This window comes from Protobothrops mucrosquamatus, unplaced genomic scaffold (assembly GCF_001527695.2).
Source record: "Protobothrops mucrosquamatus isolate PMUCROS unplaced genomic scaffold, P.Mucros_1.0 scaffold1626, whole genome shotgun sequence".
Lineage (NCBI taxonomy): Eukaryota > Metazoa > Chordata > Lepidosauria > Squamata > Viperidae > Protobothrops > Protobothrops mucrosquamatus.
Genome location: NW_015387786.1, coordinates 423,114 through 440,645, shown reverse-complemented (window position 1 = coordinate 440,645; position 17,532 = coordinate 423,114). Strand labels below are relative to the sequence as shown.

General features: G+C 33.9%; 1 protein-coding gene across 1 annotated transcript in view; it reads right to left on the bottom strand.

The window, feature by feature from the left end:
- Positions 1–17,532, bottom strand: part of LOC107293460 (usherin-like) — a gene marked incomplete at its 3' end in the record, with an annotated part of 212,151 nt that overhangs the window by 61,284 nt on the left and 133,335 nt on the right. The window contains exons 21-26 of the mRNA XM_015822612.1: positions 9,634–9,764; positions 3,047–3,173; positions 2,695–2,796; positions 1,889–2,062; positions 1,079–1,213; positions 161–430 (exon numbers count right to left, since the gene is read on the bottom strand). Of these exons, the coding sequence (XP_015678098.1) occupies positions 161–430; positions 1,079–1,213; positions 1,889–2,062; positions 2,695–2,796; positions 3,047–3,173; positions 9,634–9,764 (939 nt within the window). The remainder of the gene's footprint in view (positions 1–160; positions 431–1,078; positions 1,214–1,888; positions 2,063–2,694; positions 2,797–3,046; positions 3,174–9,633; positions 9,765–17,532) is intronic.

Sequence of the window (17,532 nt, the reverse complement as noted above, 5' to 3'; positions counted from 1 at the left end):
ATTTAATTTTAAAAAGTAGCATGGAATTCAAAGTAAGATACTAAGTGGTTCTATTTAAGTATAATTACATAAATATTACTTAACATAAGGAGGGGATGCAAGATGCATGGATACATTTCTATTTACACACAAATCAAAGTACTCTCCATATAGTACACACCCTGTTCTAAGCCCAGTTCTTTAAATGTTCCCTGGACCTCAACTGGAGTCCCTCCAAGGTAGACTGGGGAGTTTACAAATAGCTGCTCCAAATCAGGTTCCATCACATGGTCTGTCCATTCATTCATCCTTGCTGAAGCTACTGGTCCTCTTTTTGACAAAATAATTTTATTCCAGTTTCCATCACAGTAAGACAATCCTAACCAGAGATTGACATGTGTGGAGACAATGCCATTATTTAGTAGGAAAATCAGACTTCCACTTTTCAGTTCTGCCTGCCATTTGAAGTTAAAACAGGAGAGAGAGAGAGAGAGAGGGGGGGGGGAGAGAGGGAGAGAGAGAGAGAGAGATGATTGCAGGGAAAAAACCAATCTAGCATCTGAATTTAAATCATTCAAAAAGTGCAGTGATTTTTAAGGAATATAGTTTTAAGTCTCAATGACTATTGAATTTCCAGGACTAGAAATAAAAAACAATGCAAGAAATTGCAAGTAGTGCTGGGATTACTGGGTTTAAAAAGCAAAATCCAAGCTTTTGTGATATACACAGTTTTTCTCAAATGAATTTGTAGAGAATATCCTTTTTTGTATAATATTTCACTTTTAAGATAAAATGAAAATATCCAAAGTCAGTTCAACAGGACTTATCCCATCAGCTGCCTGCGGTTCTTACAGAACTGGAATGGGAGGAGAATCAATTTGTGTGTCTCTCTATGTGTGTCTGTTTCTTTCATTTTTACAAGCCAGAGACAACATTTCTACAATTTAAAATTGAATTAAAAAATCTATGCAACAAGTGACCTCAATTGGCCATTCCAAAATATGAAAATGTTTCATTAAAAAATTGTCTGCATCCTGCTCACAGCAATCTACAGTTAAACCAAGTAAGCAAAACAACCAAGCAAAAACAACAAACAAACCTACAGCAATGTAATCAGGGCCATCTTTGTTGTAAATGAACAGAAGTAATCCACTGAATTGATCTGTTTTAAACATAAATGAGATCTCAAAATCCATGCCACCATGAAAAATATTTGAATGGAGTTCTAGGAAACCTTAAGGAGAAAGGCAAGAATATTATACTATAGGTGCTATAAGTGAAAATAAAATTTAATATGAATCATGCATAGATGTACATATAATATCAGTCTAAGGAATGCAGATCTACGTTTTCAAGCACATACATGTAAGATATATATATATATAAATCTGTAATTCAGCCCACATATATTAGCAACAGACACGTATTAGCAACATACATGAAAACATATCCATTCTTTTCAACTGATACCCTCCTTAAAAAAGGGGGGTGGGTGGGAAATAGACAGTGGATGACAGGCAGATGTTTTTTCATATTCATTTGCATCCATCCCTCTGTTCCTACAAGCCAGTTGTGCTTTAGCTGATTTTGATATGATTTTTCCCTTTTTATAAATTTTATATTTTTTAAATAACATTGGATTTCTCAGTTTTCATTGAGTTTAACTTAATACATGCATAAAATAACAGAACCAAAAGGTAAGTAATAATAACATAATAACAAAGTTGGAAGGGACCTTAGAGGTCTTCTTGTCCAACCCCTTACTCAAGCAGGGAACCCTATAACATTTCAGACAAATAGGTTGTCTAATCTCTTCTTAAAAAACCTCCAATGTTAGAGCAATATTCTTTTGTCTAAAACAGAAAGAAAAACAAATACTTTTTCTAACAATTTTACCATATGATTATACCTTCCCCAAGAAAATGTGCTCCATCTTCAAGGCTAGTAGGACAACCTTCCCAACTGTGATAAGCATTCCTTTGCTCTAATGCTTTTTCCCATTTTAAAGGTTCCCAGACTTCATAGGGATGACGCATCTTTTGCAAGAAGATATCACGGAGACACCCCACAAATCCTTTTGTGACTATTTTAGTTGGGCCTGATTAATGAATAAATAAACAAACAGCAAAGTTATTAGAATTTCAAAATGAAGAGAATCTTTTCAAAGTTATATCCTTCCTTGCTTTCGCAGGGCAGTTCCCAGAATCAATAGAAACACTTACCTGTTTGTAACAGTTTCTTGGATATGATCCTTAAACAAAATATTGTTGCAGCAGCAAAACAAAAAATGTTGTGAAGGATTTGAATGGATCAACTATAGGGAGGGGCAGTTGGGAACATCCTATTGAATCTAATACATGCTATTTTATACTTTACATTTATATGGTGATTATTTCTTAGCTACTGTGCTGTCAAGCTGTTCTTTGTAGTACAGCAGTATGCTTCTGTATCAAGCAGGTGAGCCAGCATTCACACATCTCAGCAAGCAGTACTGAAGAAATCAGGCTTTATAAAAGAAATAAATAACTTCCAAGATACTAAAAGAATAATAGTTGCAGAAAATCAACTTCTGAATATTTAGTGAAATGGATAAAGATGTCTGCATGTAAAGAGGTGGTGGGGAAAGTACAGGCAATGCTTAGCTACACACAACAAAAAATGTCTTTGTTAATTCTTAGAACGAATTCTAAGATTCATCTAGTATAATCTTCTCACCTATATCTTTTCTTTCAATTATAAAGTCTTGTGGAAGTCCTCCAACAAAAATGCCTGTATTTTCTCCTATAATGATACTACCACTTGTAGCTGATGAGGAACCTAAAAAATAATAGTTGTGTTTAAATGTGAACTAGAATAGGTTGAATCAAAACTCACTGTTTTAGTTTTATAGATAAAACAAATTATAAAACAAAAAGGCTGATCTCAGAAAAGTGTGCTAGCCTGGCAGAAAGCATACAAAATTATAACAGAGAAAATAATCATAAGATAAACATTCACAGAATAGCTTAGAAATAATGGGTGGAAGAAACCCTTCAGAAAATTAAATTGATCATAATGAGATCATTACCTGAGAATTGTCCATCTATAATGATTTTTCCGAAGGCTTGATTTCTTATTGCACTCAGATGATGCCAATTGTTATCATTATATTTCCTTCCACCATCATTTACTGGAGTTACAGCAATAGCAGAACCCTATAATAATTAGAACAATTATTATTTTGATTTAGGCATTACACAACTCCAGAATGACTCTGAGTAGCTCATAGTAAAACCAACAAAATAAAATATAAGAAAAGAAACATTATTTTTTTCCATAGGAATTTAAGATTTTTTAAAAAGAATATTAAAACGCAAACATACAAAATAGTGAATTTGGTCAACAATATAGAAAATATTTACAAATACATTTCATAATTCACCCTAGCCCTGAATTTGGGAGAATGGTGAGATCTTTAAGTCCCCCCAGAACACCATTTTGGTGGGAGGCACATGGATCTCAGGACAACCGTATTCCAGTAGGCAGGTACTGTAACAGAGAAGTCCCAAAGGTGCTTTTTCAGGAGGCAACTGGACTTTCTTGTTTTTCTTTGAAGATGTTTTGCTTTTCATCCAAGAAGTTTCTTCAGCTCTGATTCATCTTGGATGAGAAGCAAAATGTTTTCAAAGAAAAACAAGAAAGTCCAGTTGCCTCCTGAAAAAGTACCTTTGGGACAACAATTACCTGGATGACTGAGAATCTCCATAGACATGTAACAGAAGAGGTATGCTTCCAGGGTCCCAAAAGATGTATAATTGAAGGAATGTGGATCACTCAATATGGTGACTCGTATTGACTGGAAAGACACCATATGAGACAAACAGTCCCTGAGATAAGTAGGCCCAATGCTACGTAGGATTTAAAGGTTATAATCAGCATCTAGAAGCAAACTAGCAGTCATTGCAGCTTGAGGAGCAGGGATGACATATGGGCATATGGAGGCATGCCCACCAGTGTCCTTGCCACTGCATTCTGGACCAGCTGAAACTTCCACATGAAGCTAATAGAGCATGAATGACTGGCCTTCCCAATCCAGGAGAGAGTGCAAGTTGTATACCATATGAAGTTGTGCAAATGCCTTCCAAGCCACAGCTAGCACCTGCTCATCATGCCAGAACTGTGATCCAACTGTGATCCACATTTTAAAAAGTAATTAAAATATTCGGTTTCCATTTATTTATGTCCCATCTTTCTCTCAGGACTTCAAAGCAGGTTATATGGGGATCTCCCACCATTTTATCTTTACATTAGCAATCCTCTAAAGTGGGTTGGAATCAAAAGAATAACAGATCTAAAGTTGATGGAACTGGTTATGAAGATGGACTTTTTTTTTCAGCCTCACAGCATCTGCAGTGTTCATGCTTCCAGTTGATTTTCTATCAAAATGCTTCCCAGGTCTGATTTTGTTTTAATTTTGCAGACTAGAACATATGAATGTAGGAAGTGAAAGAATATGGGTCTTCATTCCATAACCAAAGGCACAAAAGATCAATATAATTTAACACTAATTTTTTAAAACATCCCACAGATTATTTATGAACAATTCTTTATGGCATTGGGGCTACTAACTTGAAAAGGATCATTCTCTTCAAAAGACATGTAGAAAAAAAAAAGACATGTAGAAGCTAGGTTTGAATAAATAAATGATAGCAATTTTAGAATAGTGATAGTTTTTTTTAAAAAAAGGTATAGATCAAAAGTGAGCATATGACATTTGAAAGTGATACTTAATTTGTATATAAGAATTTCATATTAAATTTCTATACACTCTCACTTTTCTTTTTTGGCATTACATAAATGTTTCTAAGCACATCCATAATTATAAGCCTTTACACAAACATCTTGATCTAATGAGCTTTATATGATAAGTTACACACACACACACACACACACACACACACACACATTTTAAATTTGGTTAAGGTATGAAGAAACAGATGCAAATATAAAAATATCCCTTAGAAAAGGAAAGAGAACGAATACATGATTTATAATCAGAAATATATTTGTTAATTTTTGAGTGCCTTGAGCCACTTTAATTGATACAGAAACATTCTTAAAGTTTGTCATTTAAAATGAATGGCAATTAATTTAAATTCACATTATTTCTATTTTTTGCAGAAAATAATTTATCCAGCAATTAAAAATGGACAACCATTGTCATAGTTTCAATAGCTGAGAAATGCTCAAAATATATTTAACATATTTAACAGAGCAGATAACTACAGCTATCACATATCCTCAAACTTGTGCTTAAAGTTTGCTGTTATTTTTCTTTATTGTAGGAATATTCCAGAAATGCATTAATCTAAAATTCTAGAAGTACAAAAATAATTATATAGCTTCTCTAATATAATTAATTGGAGTGGAGGTGTCACATGTGTGTTTTTCGTAATGTTTCTATCACCTTTAGTGCATAGTATGCTCAAAACTTTGTGATAGTGCCCATAAGCATTAATTCTGTGAAATTCAGTGCATTAGTGAGAAACTTCACAACTGCCATAGCGGAGTTTAAGTTGATTCATCAGATGTTTTAAAACCTGATGCTATCTTGGTAAGCATATAATATATATAGAAAAGTTATCCATGATAATGCATTTTATGAATAGGCTCATTTTCTATTCATACACTATTTTTATTGTCTTCCACCCTATTTCAACATTTTAATATTTTACAAACACACATTTCATTATCATAGTTTAATAATTAAAACCAGAACTGGTGTCATGCCCAATTACTGTGCCCTGGTAGCATGCCCATTAGTTTTTCCATTAGTGAATTCAACAATACTAATGGGATTACTAGCATGGGATGCTAATTGGGCGTGACATAAGAAACTGGCTTACTTCTTAGCATACCCTTGCTAATGATGAAATTAATGAGCATTTTATTAAATGCTGTCTCATCAAAGTATACTTAGTTAGCGTTAAAATTGTTACAAACGATGCTGCATGCCAAAGATCAGGTGTCTACAAAAGTGATTCTTTATATATTTTGGCAACAATCTGGAGCATTTATATGTTATTTATCTAAAATCACACATGTAAGTTCTCAATTTCAAATTATATAATCACATATGCCAAACACAATGTAAATATGGAAGCAATGTCTGTAGTTTTGCTCTGCATTCCTTCCAGTGTTTCTGTTGCATGTGAAAAGCTGAATTTGTCTACAGTCCACAATCCATTTACAATCATCCTTAACAGAAATTGCTTTGAAGTAAAAGGCATTCATCCATAAACACATTTAAGTATCTTAAGCAAGATGCTGCACAAATTAACAAGACTGGACATTGCACAAATTATAGCTATGTGTTGATCAGTTTTGGAGAAATCTCTAGCTTTCTCTTTTCTAGACACAGTAGAAAGCAAGTTGCACTTAAACATATGTAGTACTAAGAATGGGAATAATTTTTAAATCTATATTTTTAAGTGAATCTATTGAATTTGTACTTGCCCAAGTAATATATGGATTAGAATAAAGGTTATTTTTCAACTTTTTCATGTATTCCTGAATTTTGTAATGTACTTTGTGACCAAGATACAATCCAGATACCATGGAATGCATGCTCTATCTATTTATCTTGCCTGCAAAAATTACAGACATATTATATTGAAGAAAATTATATATGAACATAAATGCATGTCTTATAAAATACACTATTTAAATTTATTTAGTCAAGCAAACTAAATAAGACTTTATTTCAAAATACAAACTGCATAACTGATTCAATTATTTCCTTTCACATTGTAGGGATATTTTTGTTTCTGATGACTGCACATTAGTTCCTTTTTTTAAAAAAATCCTAATATTGTGCTACTGAAGATTTGCATTGAAATTTGGAATATTGTTACATTTCAGTACCTGGAAATATCCATGAAACCACTAAGAGTAGAGTTTTACTTGAGAAAAACTTTGCCTTTTTAGTAGTGAAAGATAAAAGCTAAAGAGAAATGTTTGTAAAAAGACTGTTCCTATGAAAATAATGTTCCCTTGAGCTGAGATTAATTCCTGGTGATTACACAGATCAAATCATGCTGGTTTTTTGGCAGCAATTCAAAAAAGTTTGCTTCTGTCTTCTGGGATTTTTCAACTTTTCAGTCTAGCCTACACCCTTCCAACTCTTTTATTACTATTATCATTATTATTATTATTATTATTATTATTATTATTATTATTATTATTATTATTATTATTATTATTATTCCCTGCTTGTCTCCCATTCTAGTAGTAACCAAGCCCCAATGCTTCTCAGCTTCTGAGTTCAGACAAATTAACTCAGTAATACTGCTTGCTCAATAGACAAAATAAGCACTTCTATTAGATTATTTGTGATAATTTCTAATGTGCAAGTTTTCACTTTGTTTTGTAGGTCACAGATTACTTTACAACGCAACTGTATATCTACTGAAAACACAATGATCTTAATTCAGGATAGATGCATCCAAGATTCTACAATAGATCCACTTTCCTCACATGGGGCCTCCATAAATTGCCAGACAAAATAGTCCCGAGTTATGCTAGTCAGTAATTCTGAAAGTTGTATACTAATATGTCTGGAGGACATCACTTTGGAAGAAGATGTCATGTAACATACATCAGGTCTGACAAATGTATACTGTTCATGCTTTATTTATTATTTTCCTGAATTATCTGGCTAGTTACCCCACTACTGGAAACAGAGTATACAGTAGAAAAACCTTGAGTTCATCAAATCCAGGATGCTAGTGATGGTTGATTTCATCTTGCTAGCTCTGTAGGCAGATTCTGGAATAGCTCAGTACATGAGCTATTACTATAGGCTTACGTCAGATCATTACATTCCTGATACAAAAGCAAAGTCACATCTTAGATTTGATTTATATGAGACATGATCTGGGGATGGTAGATATAAAAACTAGTCATTTCTTATGGAGACACTATTTCTGGTGACTATAGGACTGATCAGTGTCACAATTCTGTAGTCGGTTTGCCTCAGGTGTCAGATGGATTCAGTTGGATTTCAGAGCATACATGGACACCTTCAAAATGACATGAGAGCCATTTTGAGATTTGAATCAGACTCTGGAACAAAATGTAATTGGGGTGTATTGATGGGATTGCCCCAGAACATCTTAACCTGTACACTGATCCTGGATTACAGAGAAACCTCAGGAAATGAAGTAGTAGAAGAAATACTTGAAGTGATGTTGGCAGACAAGGAATACTAGACATATGTTTGCATCTTTTTTGACAAACTGAGTTGGCAAAATCCTATCCATATGCTAAGCAGTGCACATTCCATCACAATAGGCAGGTCCTTGGACACTAATAAGGAGGATAGGGGAATATAGGGTGTATCTGGGCATTATTAATGGCATAATTGTTATTTAGATTTAACGATGCTATTGATACAACTATAATTATAAAATCACACACATACATACATACATACATACATACATACATACATACATACATACACACACACACACACACACACACAGAGAGAGAGAGAGAGAGAGAGAGAGAGAGAGAGAGAGAGAGAGAGAGAGAATTTATTGTAACTATTTTCATAAGCCACTTAAACTTGCTATGTGGCTAAAATGACATAATAGCACTTGAAATAAATAAGTAAATAACAATTAATAGACTGTAGATTAAGAGATGTGCGTCAATTGAAAGAACAGGAAGAGATACCCTTATATAAGAAATCCTTGTAATTTCAAATAGAAAAAAAACATATCAGTGAATAATAAAGTTTTGAAACCTGCATTTAATTCCCTGGGAAAAAAATATGTCCATTTTCCAAACCCTTTTTTTGAAATAAACAATAAAAATTTCCTGCTACTACAAGCAGGAAGGAGAATGAATAGGAGAATGAATTTTTGTTCCAGCTACCTTTTTCAAAATGGGATACTCTGTTATTAACTCGGTTATTTTCATAATCAATATCATAATTACCAGGCAATGGAATGCTCTCATTTTCCTTGTTTTTTATCTATAAAAATATTTTTGTATAGCTTTAATATAAAATTTCATAAAGGCCAAATAATTGTGATTTTGAAATTTTATTCAATTTCCACTTAACTGATTACCTGACTGATTACAATGTACACATTTTTCAGTTCTTCTCTCCTTGTTAGGGATGAATATGTCACCTGAAGTCTAGTTAGTCCTTCTAAGACTCTGTAGTAATATGATCCCCATGCATGATAAATTAATTTATGTGAGAACCCACCCATAAATAAAACTAATGATTTCATTAGTGTAGGTTTGAAAAAATATATTACTTTGAAAAATTAAATTTTAATCTGTACATCACAGAGTTTTTAAACTTTGTTACATCAGTTGCCTACTATTGGTTGCTCAGGCAAAATGAAATGTAAAGCTCCTAGCAATTTCTGATAATGCTCCTAATTTGTCTGTCCAAATCTGATCAGATTTTCAAAAAATAATGTGACCCACAACTAAGTTGCTCATGACTTTTCAGGGGTCTGGACCCATAGTTTAAGAACCTTTACATTAAACTCTTATGTGAAACAGGGAAAGAGCAAGTATACATACATACATACATACATACATACATACTCTTTTGTATTATTAAAAATTGCCATGCAACTTTCACTATTTTACCTGTGGATCAAAGAGAAAGTAAGGACGGCCTTTTCTTAACTGAAGGACAATGAATTCTTCTTGATTACCAAGTGACATAGAGAGAAAAAGTAGGCCATCGAGTTCTGCAGTTTTAAAGCTTATTTTAATACCTAGTTAGAAATAAAAAAAAAGCACATGTTTACTTCTAACTAATTGACACATTCATGGCATATAAATGAACATGACAAAAAACATTTGGAGAGATGGCATTTACACATATTTGATCTTGTGTGAGAAGAACATCCAATAACTATTTCTGATCTCTGTCTGGATAAAACTGAGGAAACAAAATAGATTCATAGGTTTTGGAACTGACTGCCTTCTGGAGTCATGGATGCTCCATCATTGGAAATTTTCAAGTTTTCAGTTGGGATGCCATTTTTCTGGGATAGTCTGGGGATTCCAGCTCTTGCTGGGAATTTGGACTAGAAGACGTCCAAGATCTTCCAACCTTATCATTCTAGTCACTGTAAACAGGGACCACAGTTGCTATTGTCAATTCTATATACGGCCAAATAAAATAATACCATATATATATAATTGATTTCTAAATAACACATTTTCTACCTATGAAATGAAATGCTTTTCATTTTGTTTTATTGTCTCAGAAGGTTTCTCATGGAAAATCTGGGTTGGGGGGAATAAAATGATTAAAAAACCTTTAAATTGCAACGTATGGATATTAAACTGGCATAATTATTTTAGAACCAAATATTAAAATTATTTGCTACATTCTGCATAGTTCCTGATGTAAGTACTTCTGATTGAGAGTGAGTTTTTACTTCTTATACAGTGATATTCATGTCCTTGTTGCTCCCTTTTAATACACTGATAACAGTGTAGTGTAATTTATTGGGTTCTACCCAGCTGTATCAAATGAATCAACTTTTTCATATTCATTTTTTCCTTCCTTTGTCAGGCAGAAAATAATAAGTAATGAAAGCTTCTCGGGTAGACAGATTCTATTATGAAAAATTGAAGAATCATAACTACAACACATATTCATATTACAATAATGCTACTAATTACTTCACACCATAAGCAGTATCCTTTGACTCACATACTTTAATCTTTCCACAGGTTGACACCCATACAGTCACAATATACTCACAAATATTAAGACATTCACTTGAGATAATGAACATCCATCATGCTATTAAAATAGCTGTTCAGAGCTATGTGACAATTGACTTTAAATAAACTTGGCAGGGAATATAATCAAAAGCTCTTTTATGTTTCAGTTGGCTTATAGAGGGCTTGGGATAACAGAAAGGAGACTGATGAGAAGAAATTACAGAAAAATATCTATGCTTACTCAATTTTTGATTATTATATTTTATTCCTATGAACTTATTTTTCTATTAAATCATCAAGGTTCTTTAATACACAGTACACATTAAAAAGCTAATATTAATGGTGAGGTTCACTAGATTCAGCACAACCCAAAGAGGTTAATTCAAAATAGATTTTCATTTTCCCAGGATTGACTGGCTAATTCTTTTTCTTTTACACAATACTAATAATCAGAGTGAACCTTGGGAATAGTCTTACAATGATTGCTCATCTGCAGAATATGGGTGTTGTTCTTGGGTGTTAAAAGGGCTTTGCCTTTATGGTATAGAGCAGGGGTCCCTAACACCCAGTCTGTGGACCAGTACTGGGACACGGCATGCCAGCAACTGATCCGCACAAACAAGCAAAGCCCCATCAGCAGGTTGCAGGCAGCACACAAAACCAAGCCCCCTCCGGTTCATGGAAAACCGGTCCCTGGTGCCCTAAAGGTTGGGGACCTCTGGTATAGAGCACGGATGTCAAGCTCAGTCGCGTCATGTGACGTATCATGACATATTGCAATGTTTTTTTGCCTTTGCGGAGCCAGGGTGGGCGTGTCCTACACGTAATGCATCCAGCCCACAGGCCACCAGTTTGACACCTGGTATAGAGGGTCACAGAGTCAACTTTGAAGAAACGATGCTGAAATGGTTACAAGACATGTTTTAAGCCTGGGAAACAAATAAGCAAGTGAACAAACAAAAACCATTAGGAAAAGGGTTATGCCCTATGGGGTATAAGAAAGGGAAAAGGCTATCTCTGCAGTCTTTATCAATACAATATAGTTCTAGGCTCACTTGCAGAATTTGTTTTGTGGCCTGGCTTGAAATAATTTGAAAATAAGTTGAAATGATCCTTCTCTTTGTTGCCTGTGTGTTGCCATATGTGAAAAGGCTTTTGCAAACAAGCTGACCCAGCCTATAGACTGATTCTTTTTTTTGGCAAAGTACACACCCAAACACATACACAGCAGAGTCATCAAAAACTTTGTGAATTAATCTCTTATATTTCAGTCTTCCCTAATAATCAGCTCCACAACAGAAGATGAAGCATAATAACCTATAAACATGCCTTCCCTTTGTACCAATTATGTCAACCTATTAGTCCAAACTTGGCATATGGAAATTAATGTTTCACATACAGGAGCTACCATCACAGTAAATTTCATCACATTCTGTTAACAAAACAACAGAACAATAAGATTTCAAGCATCTCTCTTTCTCTCTCTCTCTCTCTCTCTCTCACACACACACACACACACACACACACACACATCCAGAAATATATCTATTGTATTTAATAATATTTAATCACATAGTGTTCATTCATATGTAAGTTACATTACATTTACTGGAATTTAGTCTCAGAAAAGTGAAAGAAGAATACAATTTAAAACAATTAATAACAAATTCATGGGTTGTTTTTTTTTTTTTAAAAAAAAAAGGAAGAAGGAGAACAAGTACTACTCCATGCTGCTCACTGCCAACTTCCAAAGTCAGTCCAGAAAAATACCCTGGTCAATAGTATTGAAAACCACTGAGAGGTCAAGAAAAGAAAGATGGATGCACCACTCCCATCTTGGCCCCACTAGAGGTCATCCAAGAGTACAACCAATGCCACCTCAGTACTTTACCCAAGCCCGAAACCTGACTGAATGAGGCTAATAATTTGTTTCTTGCAAAGTCCTCTGAAGTTGCAATGCAACTACTTTCTTTACAACCTTTCCTGGATCCCCATAAACACTAACAAGCATAGCGAATAACCATACTAGCCAACATACTGTTGTGGGATCATGTGAGTTGCAGTTTAATGCATCTAGGGGGCATCAGACTGGGAAAAGCACAGATAATATCATGAAAAAAATGTTCTGAACATTCATCCTTTCAGACATTGGCAAATATTTTGCAATGAAATGAGAACATGGCCTATCAGGCGTCTATGTCAGCCCATAGAACAAAACAACCTCAATCTATTAGTTCTCTTCAAAAATTTTTTTTCCTATCAGGCACCTAACTTTTAATCATAGTGTCAGATGAAGGCTAAGGAAAAGCTTATCTTGTATAACTACAATATAGACACCCAAGAATTTTTTTTAAATGGAATAGATGTAAAAGTGTTGAAGTTTCAAGGAAACTCAGCTGTCTGGCATTAGGATGTGAAATCAGTCTTGCCTGTCTCTCCTCAAAGCTTCTCAAATATTGAAGGAGGATATTGGGCGATAGAATTTTCTTTTAATTTGCCAAGCATATCCACAGCAATTTTTCTACAGAAAATTAATATGTAAAATACACTCACCCAGTGCATCTTTCTATGTATGTATGATTGAGAGGAAGACAAACAAAAGTGACAAGCATAGTGACTTTCTAAAATACTCCTTTTTGTAACGAAAGTCAGGAAAGCCAATTTGGTGTAGCAGTTAAGGCATCAGACTAGAAAACAGGAGACTGTGAGTTTTAATCTTGTCTTTAGGCACAAAGCAAACATGGGGGACTTCAGTTCTAGGAAGCAGATAATAACAAACCACTGTTGAAGTCTTGGTAAGAAGACTCCAGTCACTGACACTGACTCAAAGATGTGCACACATGTGCATGCGCGCACAAACACATACACACAGAGTCGGTGTGATGTAGTAGTAAAAGTATTGGATATGGTCCACTGGGATCCAAGTTCAAATCTGTCCTCATCAATGAAATTCATAAAATGGCCATTTGCTGAGGAAATAGATTCTGTTCTGTATAACATGCTGACCTCTTGAACGAAATTAGGCTTAAGTAAAATAAAATAACTGCACTTTTCAGTATAGCTGAAAATTCAAAACTATAAGCATTAAATAATAGAGTATCACTACAGATATACATAGTTACTTCTAGTCTACCAGATTCAGCAATTGTTATTTCAAATCTTTCAGCCAATTTTCAACTAATATTTTGTTTGGAGGGAATCTTCCATGTTTCTGGTTTTATCAGAGATGAATATGAAAACATATCGCAAAGCAAAAATGATAACAGTGGCAGGTAAGGGTAACTTCATTACAAAGCAAAAAAGCACAATATTTATTGGCATAAAACTAATTTAAACTTTTCATACATTCCAATTAAAGATTTTTTTTCTTATTACTATTTTCCTACAATGTTTAGTGAAAAGGCCAGATCAGGACATGTTTAAATATAGAGTGTAACATTTCTATTTGTATTCAATACAATACCAGGCTCAAAAATGTTCTTTTCAATATGGCAAGATCTGAAACATTTATGACCTAAATCACTGCAAATGTAACAAAGTATACCTGAAACAGGTAAGCCAGCCTAAACAGTTGCAGGATACATGATGTTTTCTGTATCAAAACACCTGACATTATGGAAATGATAATGATTTGGATATAATCTGCTAGGTTAAAATTACTAATTTGATACCTATTTGTATTTTTATTTTTTGTCACCCTATTATACCCACAACTGGTAAAACAAACAGGACATTTTAGCTTTAATCTTCTTACTACATAACCCAAATAACTTCAGTCATGTTTGCATTAATGTTGCATTAATCATGTTGTTGTGTATTAATGAGTTTTCAGGCTATGCTAATTACTGTCATAGATTCTGCAGCAGCCCATTAAATATACAAATTACAGAATTAAAGAGCCAGAGCTCTTCATGATTAATCTTTAAATGGAGAAAAACTAATGATGTCTGTACAAAGTTTCTCTCTACTTTGGACTGAGTGAGCTCAGTGAGCAATCAATTAGACGATTTGAAGAATAAGAAGCCTGTAAGGCAGCATCCGTTTTTCTGAAACAGTTACTTGAAATAGATATTGGGCATAAAGCTTTTTTAGATTTTTTTTCTATTTTACAAGTATTTACAACATTGTCCAGTCTTAACACTTTTCCTTAAGAGTCTAGCGACTTAAATTCATTATTATGTCCCCATTGGAAGCACCTGCCTCTTTGTGAATATAGTAAATCAATCTTCTCTTTTTAGCAAGGACACGAGTCCTGTTGCTCTCTAGTTAGGAAGATTTACAGCAAACCTTGGTGAAAACAAAGGCAAGATAAGTTTAGAGTCATTTGATAAGATTTGATGTATTAGAAGCACTTTCCCCTCCTAGTTTCTGAATGATGTTTTGTTTAATAAGAGAACAGTGGCTAGTGGTTAGGGATTATAAATTAAGAGAGATGGATTCTGAACCAAATTCTGCCACAGATGTAGCACACAACATTAGTCAAATCATTTAACTTCTCCAGGCCTAATTTCATGGATTATTGGTAAAAATTGACTTTAGTATAGAAATAGTATGGAAAATATAAACAATTTATATTATTTTACAAATAGTTTTATGCTAATGTGCAGGCAGCCACAGTGCACAGAACCAATACATTTTATTTATAGGTGAGAAAAATAAGGGATATCTGTAACCATGGCCAACAGAACCACAGATGTAATATTCCATGGACATATTTTAATTCATAAATAATGACATCTTTATATGGCTATGACAACCTAGAAGAGTAGCATTGAATATGGCAGAAGTACATGGCTTTGAGGCCTAAGTTCCATATGGCATCCAAAAGTTCATAGATGTGAGCTCCAAAGGTTGTTACCAATCTGTAAATATTAATGTGACAAGCAGGGAGTTACAACTGGAGAATAATAGTATTATTATATTTTAATTATATTCAAATCTATGTGAAATACACCTATATAAAATCAAGAATTTCAGCTCTAAGTATTTTCTGGAGTGTGACTTCCTCTTCAAGACTAGTTGTGATCCTAACTTGGAAGATGCTTCATGTAGCTGGGAATAGTGATTAAGGCCAATGAAAGTGGCAGATAATGCAGAATGCCATAACCAGAAATTTTATTAGCATGGCTCACTCCATTTCATTCATCTTAAACAAATTTAATTGACTTTCTATAAATTTATATTCAAAATTCTATGAATTTCTACCAAAGTTCTAAAACATTTTGGAACAAGCTTCTGAAAAAAATATTTTTCCAATATCAGCATCCCAATGCCTCATGCTGAGAATTAGATTTACAATTAAAATATATGCTTGGTGTGGTACATTGTCAAGCTTGTCCTGTAAGGTTTTGCACCAGTTCTGTTTCCTTTAGATGCTAGGTGATTTTTTCTCAAATACTTCAAATCTTCTATTTTTTATTTTTTTTTAATGAGTTTTTTTAAAGAATATCTGGTTATTTTAATATTCACTTGTTTAAACTCCAAACCAGCACAAAATGCTTTAGATAATTATTGTATTGTGAGATGGTGACTCAGCACAAATTAATGACTATGAAAGCTGGCCTACATTGAAATTTATTTATAATATCACAAACTACTTTGCCACAGTCTACCATGGTTGGGTGTTAATGCATTTGCATCTATTGCTGTCATTCTTAGAAAAAAGGACATGCACATTATAAGATTATTACATAAACAGAGAATATTTCACTTTTGTTGCTCTGATTCACAGAAAATATTAAACAGGAATTTGACAATAGTAGTGCTCTTTAAAGTGTACATTTAGGGTAAATGTACATTGACAACTGCCAATGTTGAATGCGAAGGTAAACAGGAAGAGTTATTTGGACAGGCTACAGCATAGATGTCAAACTCGCCACGTCACGTGACGTGTCACGATGTATTGTTTTTTGCATTGCCAGAGCTGGGGTGCGCGGTCTCCGTATGATGCAACCGGCCCACGGGCCAGCAGTTTGACATCCCTGGGCTACAGTGAAGCAAAACAAACGTTCAATGGAAACTCAAGTGAAAATTCATTAGAAACTGCAACTTCTAAATGTGTATATAGATTAGACTTTCTCCAGGCTAACTTAGGTTTTCAAAGCATAATGGCTTACTCAGCAACAAATCTGAAAAATGCTAATGATTTAACCAAAGAGTCAGGAACGGAGAGAAATACACAATATTTCATTTAGTGATGCCTGAAATGCCATTTCCCCTAGTTATTCCTGAAATGGTGACTTTCTTCAGTGTGGAGAGAGAAAAAAACCCTGTTTTTCTCATTTAAAACAAATAGACTTACCAAAGTGTAATAAGAAAGCTGTTGGTATGGGATCTGTGAAAATCTTGCACAATTCCCTTCTCCAGACACAAATAATAAACACAGCACAGCAAACCTTTTACAAGGTTGATGCTTGCCCAGTTTCATCTTGATGCAAATAGATGTGTGGATCTCAACATGCATTTCTTCTTACCATAAGTTAGCTATATAGCCTTTTCTGTTAAAGAAGGCATATTTAAAAAGAAAGTATTGTATTAAAAGGAAAGGACTATTAAAAATCTATAAATATGTGTATAAATAATGATTGCAAGTGGATTATTTTACCCAGCTGGATCTATTTTATGCAAGATATGTCTATCTGGCATTATATGGGTTTCTATTTGACCTGAACTGTGTAATTAACTATCAATAATATGCAATTTAGATTTAGATTTATAATCCTTGAATTAAGCAATTAGCTTGTTCAAGTTTCAGTGTACTTCCATCCTGTCATGGCTTTTTATTCCGTAAATATGAATCATTTT